Genomic DNA, 18,747 nt, shown 5'->3' on the forward strand with positions numbered 1-18,747 from the left:
AACATTTTGACTTTTTTCTCGAAATTGTACTTCAACATTCTCGACATTTCAACATTATTTTCGACATTTTAACTTTTTTCTCGACATTTCAACTTTTTTCTCGAAATTGTACTTCAACATTAATCTCGAAATTTCTTTTTTTTTCAAAATTTAAACTTTATTCTCAACATTTCAACTTTATTCACGAAATTTCACCTTTTTCTCAACATTTCGACTTTTTTCTCGAAATTGCACTTCAACATTCTCGACATTTCAACATTTTTCTCTACATTTTGACTTTTTTCTCGACATTTCGACTTTTTTCTCAAAGTGCATAATAAAAAAAAAATCTTCCTCCTCTAAAACATTATTTTTCTCCTGCCTGGCCCTAATACTCTTCCGTAGAATTCAACATTAATGGTTCATATTCATATTTCAAAACCTACAAGAAACTATTTGATGCTGTTGCAGGTTAAACCACTGAGGACGAACGCTCTTTATGTAGAAATGCAGCTGATTTCTCTGATTAGCAACCGAATGAACCCAAACGCTGACCTGTTGGGGGCGCTGTACTTATGTCACGACCTCCGACCTTTATACAAACGTTACAGAAGAGCAGCAGCGAGTCGTTCTGACGAAACGCCGACTTGTTCACTTGCAACCAAAGGAAGCAGTGAAGGTCTGAAAGAGGCGTCAAGGACGAAATATAATCTCGACAACAAAGACTCAACACGGATAAAAGTTGAGTAAAACTTTCCCTAAATGTTATTTGTCTTGATAGGTTACTCCTTCTGGTGCTCAGGACACAAAACAATCCTAATATGTGAAAAACACATTAAAAAAACATAGTTGCTATGAGTCCTTAGCGTTTGACTGGTTGAATAGTTGAGTTGTGGTGTTCCGCAGGGTTCTGTACTCGGGCCGCTACTTTTCTCTCTAGACTCGCTTTTATTAGGAACCTCTATCAGGCAGCGCTGCTGTGTAGATGAAACCAGGTGACAAACATCAACTGCATTTATGTCTTTACTAGGTCTGTGTTGAAAAAAATCGAATTTGTATGTCTAAAGATCGATTTTTTTTCATCATTACAATTTCAAATTTTGGTATTTTTGTTTATGCCCAAAAAACGAATGTTTTGTTGGACAGGAGAATAACTGGTGCCATGTTTTTGCCTTTAAATATGTTTAAAGGTATGAAAACATTAAAGTTTTCAGTTATAATTGCATAAATTGTCTATATTGCTTTGCTTTATATACTGTCTTGGGGGTTACATTTGCATAAAATGCTAAAAACCAAATTCTCATAAATGGGAAAACTGATTTCATCCGTCTCTGTTTCCTCCTGGATCTGTTTGGTAATTCTACACGATGTTTCTGTTTCAGTTCTATCAGCATTCTGGGAGCTGATTGGTCCTTACAGCATCATTAGCTGCAATACTTGCTGTTGAATCTCAACATAATACTAGTATTCATATGTTGCAGAACTACAGTCATATAATTCATGCAACAGCTGAAAAAACCCTCATATTTAATCCTTTTTTAACCAGCAGGCCTTGAATGCAGCGGTGGACGGAGGGACCTTCAGGCCCAGTTAAGGTGGTATTGGTGTATCGGGTCAGGATCAATACTGTAATAATAACCAGGGTTTGGTACCAGATGAGCTACAGAGGTTTAGTTTGGACATGAAGACTCACTCATGGTTCTCCTTCCCCTCAAAGACGACCCGTCTCTGGTGTCTCCGGGTCGGCCGGGCGTTTCCTCCTCCTGCAGAAAACACACAGATCAATACGACGGTGAACTTTGGGATGGAAAATTCTTGATTAAACCCAAACTGGTGAGAGCAGCAACATATACCGTATTTTCTGGACTATAAGCCGCACCGGCATACAAGCCGCATCCGCTCTATTTAAAAAAAAAAGTTATGAAAGCCGCAGATATTCATGTTGTTAGATTAGATATTTACTACATGTACAGAAGGAGTTTGGACTGTAAATGATGTACATGTTTGTACCTAAATAGATCTTTCCTACACTCCAAAAGTCAAAATCTTAACAAGAATATTTGTCCTAGTTAAAATGTCTCATTTTTAGTAAAAAAAAAATTCATTACACTTAAAACAAGACTCATCACTGGAAAAAACAACAATTTTCACCTGTTTCAAGTAGATTTTCACTTGAAATAAGTAGAAAAATCTGCCAGTGGAACAAGATTTTTTTGCTTGTAATAAGAAGATAAATCTTGTTCCACTGGCAGATTTTTCTACTTATTTCAAGTGAAAATTTACTTGAAACAGGTGAAAATTCTCAAATAACAAATTATTTTTCCTGTAATGACTCTTGTTTTAAGTGTAATGAGATTTTTTGACTAAAAACTTAGACATTTTAACTAGAAATAAGACAAATATTCCTGGTAAGATTTTGAGTTTTTGCAGTGTAACTGTGTCTTTTAACACGGCAGCAACTTTGCTGGTTAAAACGGGACAGAACCAAGAGAAAATAACCGCTATTTATTTATCTATTTATCTGTTTGAAATCTGCTTCTACTTCTATCTGCTAAAGAAGAAGTAGTGTATTCTGCTTTGCATTTATTTTGTCTTAGTTTTGATTCTAATTCCGGTTAGAGCGCCCCGAGCGGTGGAAGAAAAATCCACAGAATAGAACCTTTGTATAAGCTGCACGGTTCAAAACCTATGAAAAAAGTAGAGGCTTATAGTCCAGAAAATACGGTAGCTTTGGTCCAGCTGAGTCTGCAAACTGATGGTAATCTGCTCCAAGAGATCAACACTGACCTTAAAGGTGTTTCTGTTTACTCCAATCCTAACAATGAATCATGTTTTATGTTTTAAAATCATTATGCTTCCTTTGTTTCATCGTCATTCTGCATCGAGACGCCTGAGTAATCCATAATGCCGGCAGATCCAAACAAAGGAAGCATAATCTTTTTAGGGCATACATGATGATGTAGGAATGGTGATTCATTCTTATGATTCTGGTAGTCAGAACATTGTTAAAGGACATTAATGTTCTTGGAGAAACCACCAGTCTGCTCACCGAGGCTACAGTTCTTGCTGCTCTCTGCATTTTTGGTTTAATGTTGGTTCAGGTGTTTCCATCGCTACATGTTGCCATGACGACACACATATCCCATCACAGGTTAATACTCCTCCTTTAATCTTCTCTTTTGTGTAATGAGTTCTCTGCCAGATTACATGCTTTAAGTTTTACCAAACTTGGTGTTAACCATTAATATACGGAAGAGTATCAGGGCCAGGCAGGAGACAAAATATTTGAGAGGGGAAGATGTTTTTTTTATTATGCACTTCGAGAAAAAAGTCGAAATGTCGAGAAAAAAAAAGTTGAAATGTCGAGATTAATGTTGAAATAAATTTTCAAGAATAAAGTCGAAATTTTATGAATAAAGTCGAAATTTCGACTTTTTTCACGAAATTTCGACTTTTTTTCTCGACATTTCGACTTTTTTTCTCGACATTTCGACTTTTTTCTCGAAATTGTACTTCAACATTAATCTCGAATTTTTTCTCAACATTTCGACTTTTTTTCTTGACATTTCGACTTTTTTCACGAAATTTCGACTTTTTTCTCGAAATTGTACTTCAACATTAATCTCGAATTTTTTCTCAACATTTCGACTTTTTTTCTCAACATTTTGACTTTTTTCTCGACATTTTGACTTTTTTCTCGAAGTGCATAATGAAAAAAAAATCTTCCTCCTCTAAAATATTATTTTTATTTTTCTCCTGCCTGGCCCTAATACTAATATAAATATATATGCCAACAAGGCAGAGATCCTGCAGATCCAAACAAAGAAAGCACAATCTTTTAAGGCATAAATGATGATTTGGTAAGGATGATGATTCATTTTTATGATTCTGGTAGTCAGAACATAGTTAAAGGACATTAATGTTCTTAGAGAAACCACCAGTCTGCTCACTACAGTTCTTGCTGCTCTCAGCATTGTTGGTTTAATCAAGACGACATTTTCCATCTCACTTAGTCCGGTCTGACGTGCAGCAGTTTATGTATTACATCAATTAAAATGCTGAGATGAAATTAGTTTGTAAAACGATCCACAGAGACGTTAACGTTACGATGAAGAGGAAAGAGAGGGAAGTGGAAAAACCAACCTGGCTTTTTCTGCTTCAGTTTCAGGGAAGATTTCAGCGAGTTTTAACCTGAAATAAGAAATAAAACAGCATCAAACTGGATTTAACCAACAATCTGATTAGTATCTGTATCTGTTTAGTATTACTGGACAGTGTTTGTACAATTACAGCAAGTACATGATAAAAAGTAGCTTTGCTTTAATACAAATACCATAAAAGATACGATTCAGGTCAGTAAGTGTTGACATTTACATCACATTATACCAGTAATAAAACCAGTATTAAACCAGTATTAATACTGGTATTAAACCAGTATCAATGATACTGGTTTAATACTAGTATTAATACTGGTATTAATACTGGTATTAATACTAGTATTAATACTGGTATTAATACTGGTACTATACTGGTATTAATACCAGTATTAATACCAGTATTAATACTGGTATTAATACTGGTATTAATACTAGTATTAATACTGGTATTAATACTGGTACTATACTGGTATTAATACCAGTATTAATACCAGTATTAATACCAGTATTAATACTAGTATTAATACTGGTATTAATACTGGTATTAATACTAGTATTAATACTGGTATTAATACTGGTATTAATACCAGTATAGTACCAGTATTAATACCAGTATTAATACTAGTATTAATACCAGTATAGTACCAGTATTACACCGGTAGTGTGACGTCAGAATTCCATCAAACAATAATCCAGCTTGTAAAAAGAGCAAGTTTAGATCTTAGAGACGTTAAAGATTCCAAGTTAAACGATGTTTAATCGGACTCTAAGGACAGAAATACTTTGGTCATGTGACACAACAAACTCACCATCACTAACATTCATTTTAATCTCATATGCACGCTTGTATTTTTGTTTATTTTGTTAATTCATAAAATGTCTAAAAATGTTTTGTAAACCTATGATTATATCTATTTTTACGTCGCCTGTATTTGGGTTAGGTTAGACATCCAAACTGGACCTTATAAAACAAATTATTTCTGATTTTAGAACAAAAGGAGGGACAACAGCAGACAGTTATCAACGGGGTCCAAAGGTTGTAAATTAATACAAATATCTAGGGACAGTGATTGACAGGAAACCGTCATGATGGGACTCTAACACAGATTTAATGTGTAAAAAAGGTTTGCAACGACTAAACTTCCTGCAGAAGTTGCGACGGTTCAGAGTGGAACATTATGATTCTTTTTTACCTTTCATTCATAGAGAGTATTCTCACTTTTTGTTTTTTGCTTGGTTCTTTTCACTGTCAAATGGTAATACGTTTTACTAAACTTGGTATTAACCATTAATATATAGGCAGACAAGGGAGAAGAAAAAATAAAGAAAGAAAAAATAAAAAAATTAAATAAAATAAACCCAATAAAATGTTGGAGATCCTCAGTTCCCCTCACTTCCTCATGGATGCAGGACGTCGCCCAGACGGAGCAGTAGGTCATTAACCCTGCAGGACCTGGTGGTTAACACAACGCTGAGAGGGAACGACATCAGCACTGGTTTTAGTGAAGCAGATGTTGCACATCACTCCTTTAAGGGTTGAGGAACCGTTTCCACACAGTTTGGACGTCATTGACTACGTTTCCATCAGTCAAAATTCAGGTTAAGGTCAATATTCCGGTTACTGAAACATTGGGAATAATCTGTTTCCATGCGTGAGCTAACAGGGTTATCCCTGTTTACATGGTGATTAATCATTTATCTGGATCAAAACCAGCGACGCACGGAGAACATCATGACGCAATTACCGTCATTTCCGCTTCTTCTTCCTGTATCCAAATCCAAAACAAATGCTGCTTCACCAACTTTTCTCTCAACTTCTTGTAAATTTGGCTATCAAAAAAATGAAAAAAAGAAAGAGGAAAAAAATAGGAAGAAAAGAGGAAAAAAGAGAAAAAAAGAGGAAAAAAATATGAAAAAAGAGGAAAGAAAATGAAAAAAGAGAAGGTGAAAAAAATGAAAAAAAGCTGAAAAAAGATAAAGAGGAAAAAGAGGGGAGAAAAGATGGAAAAAAATAGAAAAAAAAGGAAAAAAGAGGAAAAAAATATGAAAAAAAGAAAAAAATGAAAAAAAAGAAAGAGGAAAAAATAGGGAAAAAAGATGAAAAAAAGAGAAAAAAAATGAAAAAAAGAGGAATAAATAGGAAAAAAGAGAAAAAAGAGGAATGACGCAATTCCCGTCATTTCCGCTTCTTCTTCCTGTATCCAAATCCAAAACAAATGCTGCTTCACCAACTTTTCTCTCAACTTCTTGTAAATTTGGCTATCAAAAAAATGAAAAAAAGAAAGAGGAAAAAAATAGGAAGAAAAGAGGAAAAAAGAGAAAAAAAGAGGAAAAAAATATGAAAAAAGAGGAAAGAAAATGAAAAAAGAGAAGGTGAAAAAAATGAAAAAAAGCTGAAAAAAGATAAAGAGGAAAAAGAGGGGAAAAAAGATGGAAAAAAATAGAAAAAAAAGGAAAAAAGAGGAAAAAAATATGAAAAAAAGAAAAAAATGAAAAAAAAGAAAGAGGAAAAAATAGGGAAAAAAGATGAAAAAAAGAGAAAAAAAATGAAAAAAAGAGGAATAAATAGGAAAAAAGAGAAAAAAGAGGAATGACGCAATTCCCGTCATTTCCGCTTCTTCTTCCTGTATCCAAATTCAAAACAAATCCTGCTTCAACTTTTCTCTCACCTTCTTTTAAATTTGGCTATCAAAAAAATGAAAAAAAGAAAGAGGAAAAAAATAGGAAGAAAAGATGGGAAAAAAAGAAAAAAAGGAGAAAAAAAGAAAGAGGAAAAAACAGGGAAAAAAGATGAAAAAAGAGAAAAAAAGAGGAAAAAAATGAAAAAAAGAGGAATAAATAGGAAAAAGAGAACAAAGAGGAATGACGCAATTCCCATCATTTCCGCTTCTTCTTCCTGTATCCAAATTCAAAACAAATCCTGCTTCACACAACTTTTCTCTCACCTTTTTGTAAATCTTCTATCCCGGTACTTTCTACCGTCTACAAATGCAGAAATGTTCATATCCTTCATTACATTTATGAAGTGATTAGTCTCCTCCTGGTCTTGTTTCTCCGTGTTTATAAGAACTTCCTGGACTCAAAAGACCAGGATTCCTTGTGAACAGAGCATGTGCAGAAAACTAATTCCTGTTCCGTTTGATGGGGATATTCTGTTAGTGCAGGGCTCGGCAACCCACGGCTCTAGATCCGCCCTAGTGGCTTCTGGAGCTTTTTCAAAAATGTTTTACTTTTTTTCTTCTTTTTTTCCTTTTTTCTTCCTTTTTCCTTTCCTTTTTAATCTAGACTTTTTTTCTCAAAATTTCGACTTTTTTCTTGAGATTGTACTTCAACATTAATCTCGACATTTCGACTTTCTTTTGACATTTCAACTTTTTTCTCAAAGTGCATAATGAAACAAAAATCTTCCCCCAGTTATAACTAATATAGAAACATGCAGCATGTGTTTCTTCATTCTAATTCTGATACAAGACTTTTCATTTTTTGCGGCTCCAGACATATTAGTTTTTTGTGTTTTTGGTCCAATATGGATCTAAAACATTTAGAGTTGCTGACTCCTGGGTTTGGTGTTTACATGACCAAATATTCGGGTTAGAAAAGGAGTAACCCAGGGATCATATTGGGGTTTTTAAAAACCAGAATATGAGCAAATTCAGGTTATTCAAAGTCAAAATTGGTGTTTACATGGCCGTAATCAACCGGGTTATTGCTAATATTTGGGTTTTAAAAAGGGTTATGATGCTGGAAACGTAGTCATTGTTCTGCTGGACCAGCCGGACCGTCATCGGTGGATCTGCTCGGCTGAACGAGTCCCCTGGGTGTCGTTGGTCACACCAGAACCAGAACACCGTCCTGATGGAGGTGGAGGAGCTTCAACCAGATCCTCCACTGGGACCTGCAGGATCTCAGACGACCAGGAAATCCACGAGTCCCGGGTCAGAGTCCAGGTCCCAGCAGGAGGATGAACACGACCTTGACGTGACCTTTATCTGTTTATTATTGTTATTTATTATTCAGCAGCTCCGCCCGCTAGAGAAGGAACCGCAGGATCTTCATCCCGTCAGCCATCAGACTTTATTATTATAAAGTTATTACCAACTGTCACTCCAGTGCAATAACCTGCTTTAACCTTCTCTCTCTAAATGCATCACTGGTATTTTTGTCTCTTTGCACATGAATATATAATTCGTTTTTTAGGTTTAGTATTTCTGTTTAGTATTTCTTTTGTACATTGCTCATTTTTTATATTGCCCTTTTTTTTAATTATTTAGCTATTTATTGGTTATTTTTCTTTTTTCTTTTTAGGATATACTTTTTTTATACCTTTCATACTTCGTGTGTATTTTGTAAATCTGTTGAGAGTGTGTATGTTTGCTGCTGCACAAGCAAATTTCTCCTCTGTGGGATTAATAACGTTTATTCTATTCTATTCTATTTTATTCTATTATTTATTCGGATCCATCACTCCGTTGTGGCAGTAATGGCTTTTCTTCCTGGGCTCCTCACACAGGACACAGTTATATACAGAATAAAAACATACAGAATAACAATAAAGTATAGAATTATACATGGGAGTAACACGGAAAAAACTACAATATTAAAATAATTTACCGCAGTGTCGACTGCTAATTACAACTGTAAAAGATTGGTTTGGAGTTAATATAGAGATAGTATGGTGTAAATAAGTATATTTATATGGGCATGTGTGTACAAATATATAGAAATACTCAACTATGTGTATGTTTAGGTAAGTGTGTGAGTATAATTATAGTATAGTTAGCTATAAATACTTGTTAATAAATGATTAGTGAACGGGGGTAGGATTAAATAAGTTTAAACTTCTTCCTACTCCTTTTTGCACATTTAAATGAAGACATTAGGTGTTAAAGTATGAAATTCTTTGTTTTGTTGGTTTGTTTTCTTATCTTCCCTTTAATTGTCTTTTGCATGTACAAAATCAAATCAAATTAATTGTTAAAACCTGTTTTCACACCAACTCCATACCTGAGGCTTATGAAACCAAAAAACAACTAAAATAAAAGCTTAACAAGAAACCAAGAAGTCAGATATTAGTCAGATATTTTACACACGTCTTTCTAAAATCATCTTTTTCAGATTGATTTTAAAACTACTTCTGATTTCCAGTAATAAGAGTCTGTTTTTCTGCAGCAGCTCTGTACATATCTGTTCTTCTAAATGTGTTAGTTCTCTTTAAAACACCCTCAGGTCAACAGTGACTACGTTTACATGCAGTCAAAATTCTGGTTATTGCTAATATTCCGGTTTTAAAAGGGTTATTGATGCTGGAAACACAGTCAGTATCTGCTGCTCCTCGTCCCCGAGGAACCGACCTCTGCAGACGAGTGTCAACGCCAGCAGGGAAAGACATAAGCAGCAGCCTCGTTCCTGATTTACACTCGGGATTGTGAGTGAGTTGACCTTCATTAACCTCTACTGACCTCTACTGACCTCCAGGTTAAAATGTCCAACCTTACCGCACAAAAAACCATCCTTTGTCCCGTCTCCCACTTTCTAATTTAATTTAATTTTGTTGTTATTGTATGTTCTTTTTTTTTCTTTCTTATATTTCTTTTACATTTTATTCAGCCTACATTGTTCTAATGTGATTAGATTCTGTATGATGAGCATCATTTTTACTTTGATTTTTACAGGTTTATTAGTTATAAAAGTGTTGAAGTGAATCTCCCGACATGTTGAGATGCATCTAAGTAAATTCAATAAAAAGAATTAAAAAGAAGAAAACAAAAACCATAGAAAAAACTTCTCTTTATCTCAATTTAACTTTTGGAAATATTATATTTTTTGCACTTAAAGAGCAGAGAATTTAAAAGTGTTACCCAGGTGAACTTTCACCTCAAACAGCTGAACAACTATATAGAATATAGTATTTTAACTATTTAATTGAATCTAATCTATTGCACTACTATTTTTATATTATTTTATGTCAGACAAGAGGGAAAAGTACTTTTGATGTTTGTGTATTTTATGAAAAATTGACAATAAAGATGACTTTGACTTTGAAGTTAAATCTTGAATGTTTTATATAAATTAATAAGTAGTAATTCAGCCACAGACCACACCCACAAATATTAGGAAAACACATTAATTAGATAATTAAATACAAAATATAGAAATTAAATATAACAATTGTGCAAATAAATAACAAAAAACACATAAATTAAACACAAATGACATAAGAATCAAACCCTAGGAGTTTACTGGTTCAAATCTGAGGCGACTTTCATCTGGGTCAGAACCAGAACCGGTCTGAGCTGATCACACGGACCAGAACCACCGGGACCACCAGAACCAGAACCACAACCACAACCAGAACCACCGGAACCTCCTAAATTTCAATGTGCGCTCCTATTTCAGCTTTTACGGTACATGAATGAATGCGTTTAGTTCCCAGTTCCGATTTCCGAGGTAAATGGAACGCGGCATAAAAACAGAAATACGGTATAAGAGTTTGAGATAATGCAGATATATTTTTATCATATATTTCTTTCATTACCTTGATTACACCCAAACTTCCACCGTAATATTTACATATTCTTACTATAAAAGAAAAGGATTAAACAATTTTTTCTTCTTTTTTTTTTTACTTCAGATTCTGTGTAAAAGAGAATGTAAAAATATATTTCTCCATAATTCACCTAAACCCTCACATGCCTCTTCAGGACTACAATCATTAGTGGTTGTAGTTGTGTGTTGAAGTAAAATGTTTGAAGTTTACACCTTTAATTTTTTTTAAATTGAGCATTTTTTTAGTGAGTGTAGTCCTGAGTGAGGTATGGGGTGAAATTATGGAAGAATTAAATTTTATAGTCTCTGCAACACAGAACCTGAACTTAAAAAAAAGAAAAATCTGTCTCATCCTTTTCTTTTATAAGAATGTGTAAATATTATGGTGGAAGTTTGGGTGTAATCAAGGTAATGAAACAAATGAAAAAGAATATCTGCATTATCTCAAACTCAGTATTCTTATATTTCTGTTTCTGAGCCGCTTTCATTCATGTACCGTAAAGACTGAAATATGAGCGCACATGGAATTTAGGAGCGGCTGATTTTACCACGTAATTAGAAAATGACGGTTTAATAAATGTTTTATATTTTTCTTACAAATGTGTACGTTAATGAGACCAAAAGTTCCTCTTTTTATCTATCAGCAACAATTATTCTGTTTGTTTTATTGCAAATGTCTGAGCTTATAATGTTAATTATGTTAATTCATGTTAATTATAGTTTTTAAACCTGAAGGTTTTGATTACTTCTCCTTCTATCACATCAGACACTGAGTTTTCCGTCTTCTAAATATGCAGCTTTATTCAGTTAAACTCTTTATTTTAATCTGACAGTTTATTCGGTATCATTTATTTATCATTTCAAAATGTATTTTTTCCATAAACTTCGGTTTTTAAAAGTTCAAATTGCCAATTTCTTTTTAACAACATGAGACACGATTTTCTTCGAATTTTGCCCCTCGTTATTAGTTTATATTTATTCATTTATTTTAAATCCAAGTGGCCAAACCGACGGGAAAAGACCAGAAACCAGAAACGGACTCTTAAACACCATGACCCGAACAGGTGTTGTTCCAAAAAGTGATTCCTGCCAGAATCTGATTGCGGCCGCGGGAGCGCGCACAGCAGCCCGTTGAGTGGATTAAACGGTCATAATATGCAGATACACACACCTGTACGTCCGCAATTATAGCAAAGGTATGTGTCTTAGAAAGTGTAACGTTTGTTGTTACGTAATTATCACAACTGTGCCCAAAAGAAGTGTAGTTTGTAGCGAAATCAGCCGTGACAATGACGTGATAGACATGTCTCTATGTGCTTGGTATGTCTGATGCGTTTGTTTAGCCCTGTCTTTGGGAATTAGACTATAATGAATGTGATTTATGGGTGTGTTTTCAATAAAGAATTGATCACTTTTGCAAAATGTCTGCATTTTTTTTTAATCTGATCTGGGCCCTACGTAGTATTTCCTCCCATGTTTGGATGTGCTTTTTACATCTAATATTATTGTTTATGCCTACTATTAAAAAAACGGACAGTTTCACCTGCCAAAAATTGATTGAAGGCCAAATGCAGTTGATGAAAAGTTGTTTCTGCCTAAATATGACTTGATCTCATCCTGTGAGCTTCATATATAAATACTAGAGCTCACAGGACATCTTGAAATTCTTTTAAAGGAGCATTACAACACAAAATAGGCATTTTCACCTGCCAAAAATTGATTGATTGGGCACAGCTGTGAATGTGATAATTACGTAACAACAAACGTTACACTTTCTAAGACACACACCTTTGCTATAATTGCGGACGTACAGGTGTGTGTATCTGCATATTATGACCGTTTAATCCGCGCTCAATGGGCTGTTATCCCTCAACGGGCTGCTGTGCGCGCTCCCGCGGCCGCAATCAGATTCTGGCAGGAATCACTTTTTGGCACAACACCTGTTCTTAGAAACGAGACGAGAACACTGATCTTTATAATAAATAATATAATAAACCCGGTTTTACAGTTTGATTTCTGACTTTTTTTCCCCAATTCAATTCAATTGTATTTCTATAGCGTCTATTCCAACAGAAATTGTCTCTAAGATCTTTCCAGAACCAGAACATGAACGTAAACCCCCGAGCAATTATTACATAAAAACTGGCAGGTAAAAACTCCCCTAGTGGGAGAAAAATCTTAAACCAAACAGTGGGAAGAAAAATTCATTTAGGAGGAAGAAACCTACATGGATAAGCCCTGAATGCAGACATTGTGGCAGAGAATGGTCAAATTGGTTTAATTCACCGTATGAATTGTTACAGATTACTTTAGTAATCCTGTATTTGACCCGGTCTTTGTAGGTTTTGACTGTATAGAAACGTAATTCTTGCCATTTTAAGAATGAGATGAACCTGCTCTTACTTTTTAACAACCTGTACTTTTTATTATTTTACCTCTTTTCTTATCATTCTATTTGTTATTTACTGTTTAATTATGTCTTGCTGCTTTTAATGTTGATGTAAAGCACTTTGAATTACCTTGTGTTGAATTGTGCTACACAAATAAACTTACCTTACCTTGATATTTAGTGACATAAATCACTAAATATGAGCAGAATAATTCAGAAAATTCTCTCACGACAAACAATCCTTTAAAAAACTCAGTTTTGGTCTAATAAACGGTTAGATGTCCCAGTATTTAAGTATTTAAACCAGAGATGTAACATCTAAGTGGAGGATCCGTCTCGTCTCTGCGCGTCCCCGCGAGGAGCGACGTTCACGCGCGTTTTCTTTATTCTAATGACACATTTATTCCCATAAATAAATCTCTGTACTTGCTGGTATTAAATAGTTTAAGATGATAAAATTACATTTCTGAGAGAAACTCACCAACATCGTCTATTCCAACAGAAATTGTCTCTAGCATCTTTCCAGAGACACCATGATCAATTATTACATAAAAACTGGCAGGTAAAAACTCCCTAGTGGGAGAAAAACCTTAATCCAAACAGTGGGAAGTAAAAACTCCCCTTTAGGAGGAAGAAACCTGCATATTTAGTCACATAAAAATCACTAAATATGTGCAGAATAATTCATAAAAGTCCGTCGAGACAAAACAATCTTTTCAAAACTCACTCTGGGTCCAATAAACGGTTAGAAGTCCCAGTATTTAGGTATTTTTAAGTATTTTACCTTAAACCAGAGATGTAACATCTAATTGGAGGATCCGTCTCGTCTCTGCGCGACTTTCACGCGCGTTTTCTTTATTCTAATGACACATTTATTCCCATAAATCTCTGCACTTGCTGGTGTTAATAAGTTTAAGATGATACAATTACATTTCTGAGAGAAACTCACCAACATCTAATTAATGAAGCATATAATGAAGATAGTCCAACCCGCCCGACTCGGTCCAGTCCGGTCCACTTCCACGCAGCAGAGCCGGGTACTTACTGCGCATGCGTGGGTCCGTCCCGCGGGTCCTGATGCAGGTGATGCAGGTGATGCTGATGATGCTGATGATGATGCTGATGATACAGGTGCTGCAGCTCCACTGAGCAGCAACACTGTCCTCTGATTGGACATTCATTTCATTCATTGATAAAATAAACAACAAAATATTTCATATAATCACAAACGTTCCTAATTTCTGAATGAAAGGAGCAGAAAGAAGAAGAATCTTATTTAATCTGCCCCTTTTTCCCAAGAAATCAATTTACAAAAAAAGTAAATTAAAAAATAACAACAAAGTAAACTAAAAACTAAAATAAAATAAAATATCTGCCGGTGACACAGACACACATTCCTTTTTAGTTCCCGAGTTACAATTCAGTTAATCCCATTCAACAACAAACAATGTTTAAACCTTTCATGACGATGGGTATGTCAAACGTAACTAACATAGTTCATTATATTTCCTTAACATTCTGGCTTTAATTGTTCTTTTCTGCGGCGGACGCGCTGATTGGACGGATGGAAGTTGGAATAAAACATGCAACAAGTTTTATGGGACATAAAGTACAAAAGATTATTAAAAGATGATTAAAAAGATAAATAATTAAACTTTATATTTGTTCATTTTTATACCAGAATGGAAACGAGTTTATTTCTGCTGTAAAGTTCAATATTTTAATTCGGAAGTTAACCCTTTAAAGCCTGACATTTGAAATAATACAAAAACAACACAAAAAAATAGATTTTTTTTAAATTGAAGTCTTAATTATATATTGAAAAAAAAAAATTGTGTTAAAACAATTAAATTTTTTTTCCATATCATTATAAATACATTAGGTACATTTATTTTTTGGGGTTTGTATGAAACTGGATCTGGATCCTATTGGTCTGTACCTGGTTCTTACTGCAGGTTGTTAACGGTTCAGCATCGTTTTCTGACATAAAAAGGACAAAACTACAAATATATTCAGTATAAATGATGAATTTCAGGAAACTGCAGCTTCTTCTCTTCTTCATGTTTTACGGCTCATTTTAACCGAGAGTGAAGCCGTTGTTGTTCCACCTCCAGTTACATCATGTTCACGTGTAATTCAGTCATTAAATACTCGTTATTTTACCACAGAAATATCATTTAATTCCAGTAAATTTATTTGTGGCATTGAGGCCTAAAAACAACATTTATGGAAACATAATATTCAATATTCGACTCACCGCTGCTAAATGCTGATTCAACTCCATGAAATACCAAAATAACGACCTGAAACCAAATACTAAATACTTCATAATAACAGCAGCTCATTTCAGTTCATTAAACATTATTCTGGGCCACGACTTCCCGACCAGAACCATCAGACATGATTCACGGCTGCAGAATCTCAGGTCCGGTTCTGGTTTCAGCTCAGACCTGAAGTCTGGGCTCGTTTACCGGGCTGGTTCTGGTTCCAGGTCCACCAAACCTGTAGCTCCTATAATGTAATTATTCCCTATAATGTAATAATTTCTTCCTATAATGTAATAATTTCTTCCTATAATGTAATAATTTCCTATAATGTAATAATTTTATGAAAATGTAATAAAGTTTGCAGTTAACTCATTTGAAAATGTAATAAAATCCAATAATGTAATAAAATATCCTGACTGATATTGTAATAACATTTTTACTGATAATGTAAAACCTTATTACATTATTGGGAATTTATTACATTTTCAGGTGGGTCTTTTTTTTTCTTCCAAAACTGATAATGTAATACTTGACAGATAATGTAATATATATGTTTATTTTCAGTCCAGAGTTCTACAGTTTGTGTTTTAAGTATCTAAGAATGTTTTATACACTGGATTTGAAACACCAGAATGATTATTGGGTTAAATTACAGACTTTGAGTTCCATGTAATAAATTCCCAATAACGTAATAAGGTATTACATTATCTGTAAAAATGTTATTACAATATCAGTCAGGATATTTTATTACATTAGTGGTGAAGTTATTACATTATTGGGTTTTATTACATTTTTGATTGAGTTAAGTGCAAATTTTATTACATTTTCAGGAAATTATTACATTATTGGATTTTATTACATTTATTAGGTAATTATTACATTATAGGGTGAAATTATTGCATTATAGGGTGAAATTATTGCATTATAGGGTGAAATTATGACATTATAGGGTGAATTTATTGCATTATAGGGTGAAATTATTACATTATAGGGTGAATTTATTACATTATAGGGTGAAATTATTGCATTATAGGGTGAATTTATTGCATTATAGGGTGAATTTATTGCATTATAGGGTGAATTTATTGCATTATAGGGTGAATTTATTGCATTATAGGGTGAATTTATTACATTATAGGGTGAATTTATTACATTATAGGGTGAATTTATTACATTATAGGGTGAAATTATTACATTATAGGATGAAATTATTACATTATAGGGTGAAATTATTACATTATAGGATGAAATTATTACATTATAGGATGAAATTATTACATTATAGGGTGAAATTATGACATTATAGGATGAAATTATTACATTATAGGGTGAATTTATTACATTATAGGAGCTAAATTCCCGGTTCTGCAGAGCTTAATGAGCGGTTGCTCTGATGACTTTAATCCGACACTCAGATCCATTATTGATGAGTCTTAATGGCGGAGGTAAGACGACCCGGGTCCATAGCAGCGGCCCGCCGGCTCAGCGGGACCAGAACCACAGGAAAGACCCGGTCAGAACCGGGTCGTCTTACCTCCCCGGACCAGGGCGGGACCAGAACCAAAGGAAGGGGGGACGATGGGACCTGAAGGTTCGTTTATTGTTCTGGATCTGAGCAGAAACAAGCAGCAAGTCCAAGAGTTCTGAGGTCCTGGACCTGGGTCAGGGCTGGGCCGGGTCCAGGTCCGACCCGGTTCTACCTGGACCAGGTCTACCTGGGCCCCCCCTCCTCCTCTTCCTCCATCCTCCTCCTCAGCGTCTCCCCGATCAGAACCAGCGGGTCGGCCCTGCAGGACAGAGTCTTCACAGCCTCCTGGAACCGGCTGCACTCCGACTCTCTGGGGGACGGAGACAGATTCAGATTCAGAAAAAAAGGCATCTTCACACTGTGTATAAGTACACAGTTAGAAAGTGCAAAAAAAAACACCTCAGCACAGAAAGCACATGACAAATTTAACATCATCATCACAAGACTTATAGCCGGGAAGGCGTTGAGTTGAGGGAGGTCGTTATCAGCAAGTGTGTGTGTGTGAGCGGTAAGTCCGTAAACTTCGCTCAGAGCTGCTCCTCAGCCAATGTCCTTGATGTTATCAGGCGGCTCGGTCAGTTCTGAAAACAGGTCCACAGATGTTCCTGAGAGGGGAGGGCTAGTGGGGGCAGAGTCATCTTGTTTACATTCCACCAGGGAGATTGTGACTGGAGCGATCGGCCAAACCGCTCTGTCAAGGTCAGATTATAGAATCAACAATTATATTGAAAGAAAGGAAACAGGCAGACTCAGTAATTTTCCGTCTGCCTTAAGTCTCTGGTTCATCAATGGCGACTCCAAACAGACGAATTTGTGATCAATTCCCGCCAAGCCGAGCTTCCAACTTCTCCAAGGTCTTCTCCATCTTGCCAATGAGCTCAAAGACGCCGCCAGCCTGCGATTTTAGGGCTGGGGATCGATTCAAATGTCAAGAATCGATTCGATGCCGATTCTTAAGATTCTGAATCGATTATCAAGATTTGATTCGATTTGATTCCGATATTGATTTGGGTTTGTGTTATTAAAACCGTTTTTTGAGCTGCTGCATGAATGATATGACTGTAGTTCTGCAAAATATTACTACTAGTATTATATTGAGATTCAACAGCAAGTATTGCAGCTAATGATGCTGTAAGGACCAATCAGCTCCCAGAATGCTGATAGAACTGAAACACAAACATCGTTTTTTATTTGTTCCATTTTTGGTCTATTTTGGTTTTTAATTTTTGAGCATTTGGTTTTTAGCATTTTTTGCAAATGTAACCCCAAGACAGTATATAAAGTAATGAAATATAGACAATTTATGCAATTATAACCTAACACTTTAATGTTTTCATACCTTTAAACATATTTAAAGGTAAAAACATGGCACCAGTTATTCTCGTGTCCAACAAAACATTCCTTTTTTGGGCATAAACAAAAAAATAACCAAAAGTTGTAATGTAATGATGAAAAAAAACAAATACATAAATAAATTGGATTGGATCTTACTACTCTGTTTTATAGTTAGTTTATCCTTTTTTATTATCATAATTTATTCTCATTGTTTTATCTTAATGTTTTATCTAAATATTTTAGTCGTTATTTATGGTCTATTTTATACATTTTACTGTCTTAGTCCTTTAGTTTTTAATGTCTTGCTTTTTAGACATACTTTTAGGATTTTACGTTATGTTATACTTTTTAAACTCTATTAGTGTATTTTATCCTGTTTTCTTGTAGCTTTTATCTCCAGTGTTTCCTCATGGGGAGCCTCCATGCTGGGAGTGACTCTGGCCTGCAGGGGGGTCGTCCTGGGGATGGTTCTGGCCTGGATGGTGGTGGAGTTCTGCACCACGGCTTCACCGCTGTGGTGTGGACTTCTCTATCCGTCCGGGCCGG

The 18,747-nt window shown here is 34.9% G+C and overlaps 1 protein-coding gene across 1 annotated transcript in view; it reads right to left on the reverse strand.

The window, feature by feature from the left end:
* The window catches only part of LOC133425110 (double-stranded RNA-specific editase 1-like), a 32,438-nt gene extending 15,221 nt beyond the window's left edge, over window positions 1-17,217 (reverse strand). The window contains exons 1-2 of the mRNA XM_061715790.1: window positions 17,054-17,217; window positions 16,873-16,949 (exon numbers count right to left, since the gene is read on the reverse strand). Of these exons, the coding sequence (XP_061571774.1) occupies window positions 16,873-16,949; window positions 17,054-17,217 (241 nt within the window). The remainder of the gene's footprint in view (window positions 1-16,872; window positions 16,950-17,053) is intronic.
* Between the last annotated feature and the right edge of the window lie 1,530 nt (window positions 17,218-18,747).

This window comes from Cololabis saira, chromosome 24 (assembly GCF_033807715.1).
Source record: "Cololabis saira isolate AMF1-May2022 chromosome 24, fColSai1.1, whole genome shotgun sequence".
NCBI classification, from domain to species: domain Eukaryota; kingdom Metazoa; phylum Chordata; class Actinopteri; order Beloniformes; family Belonidae; genus Cololabis; species Cololabis saira.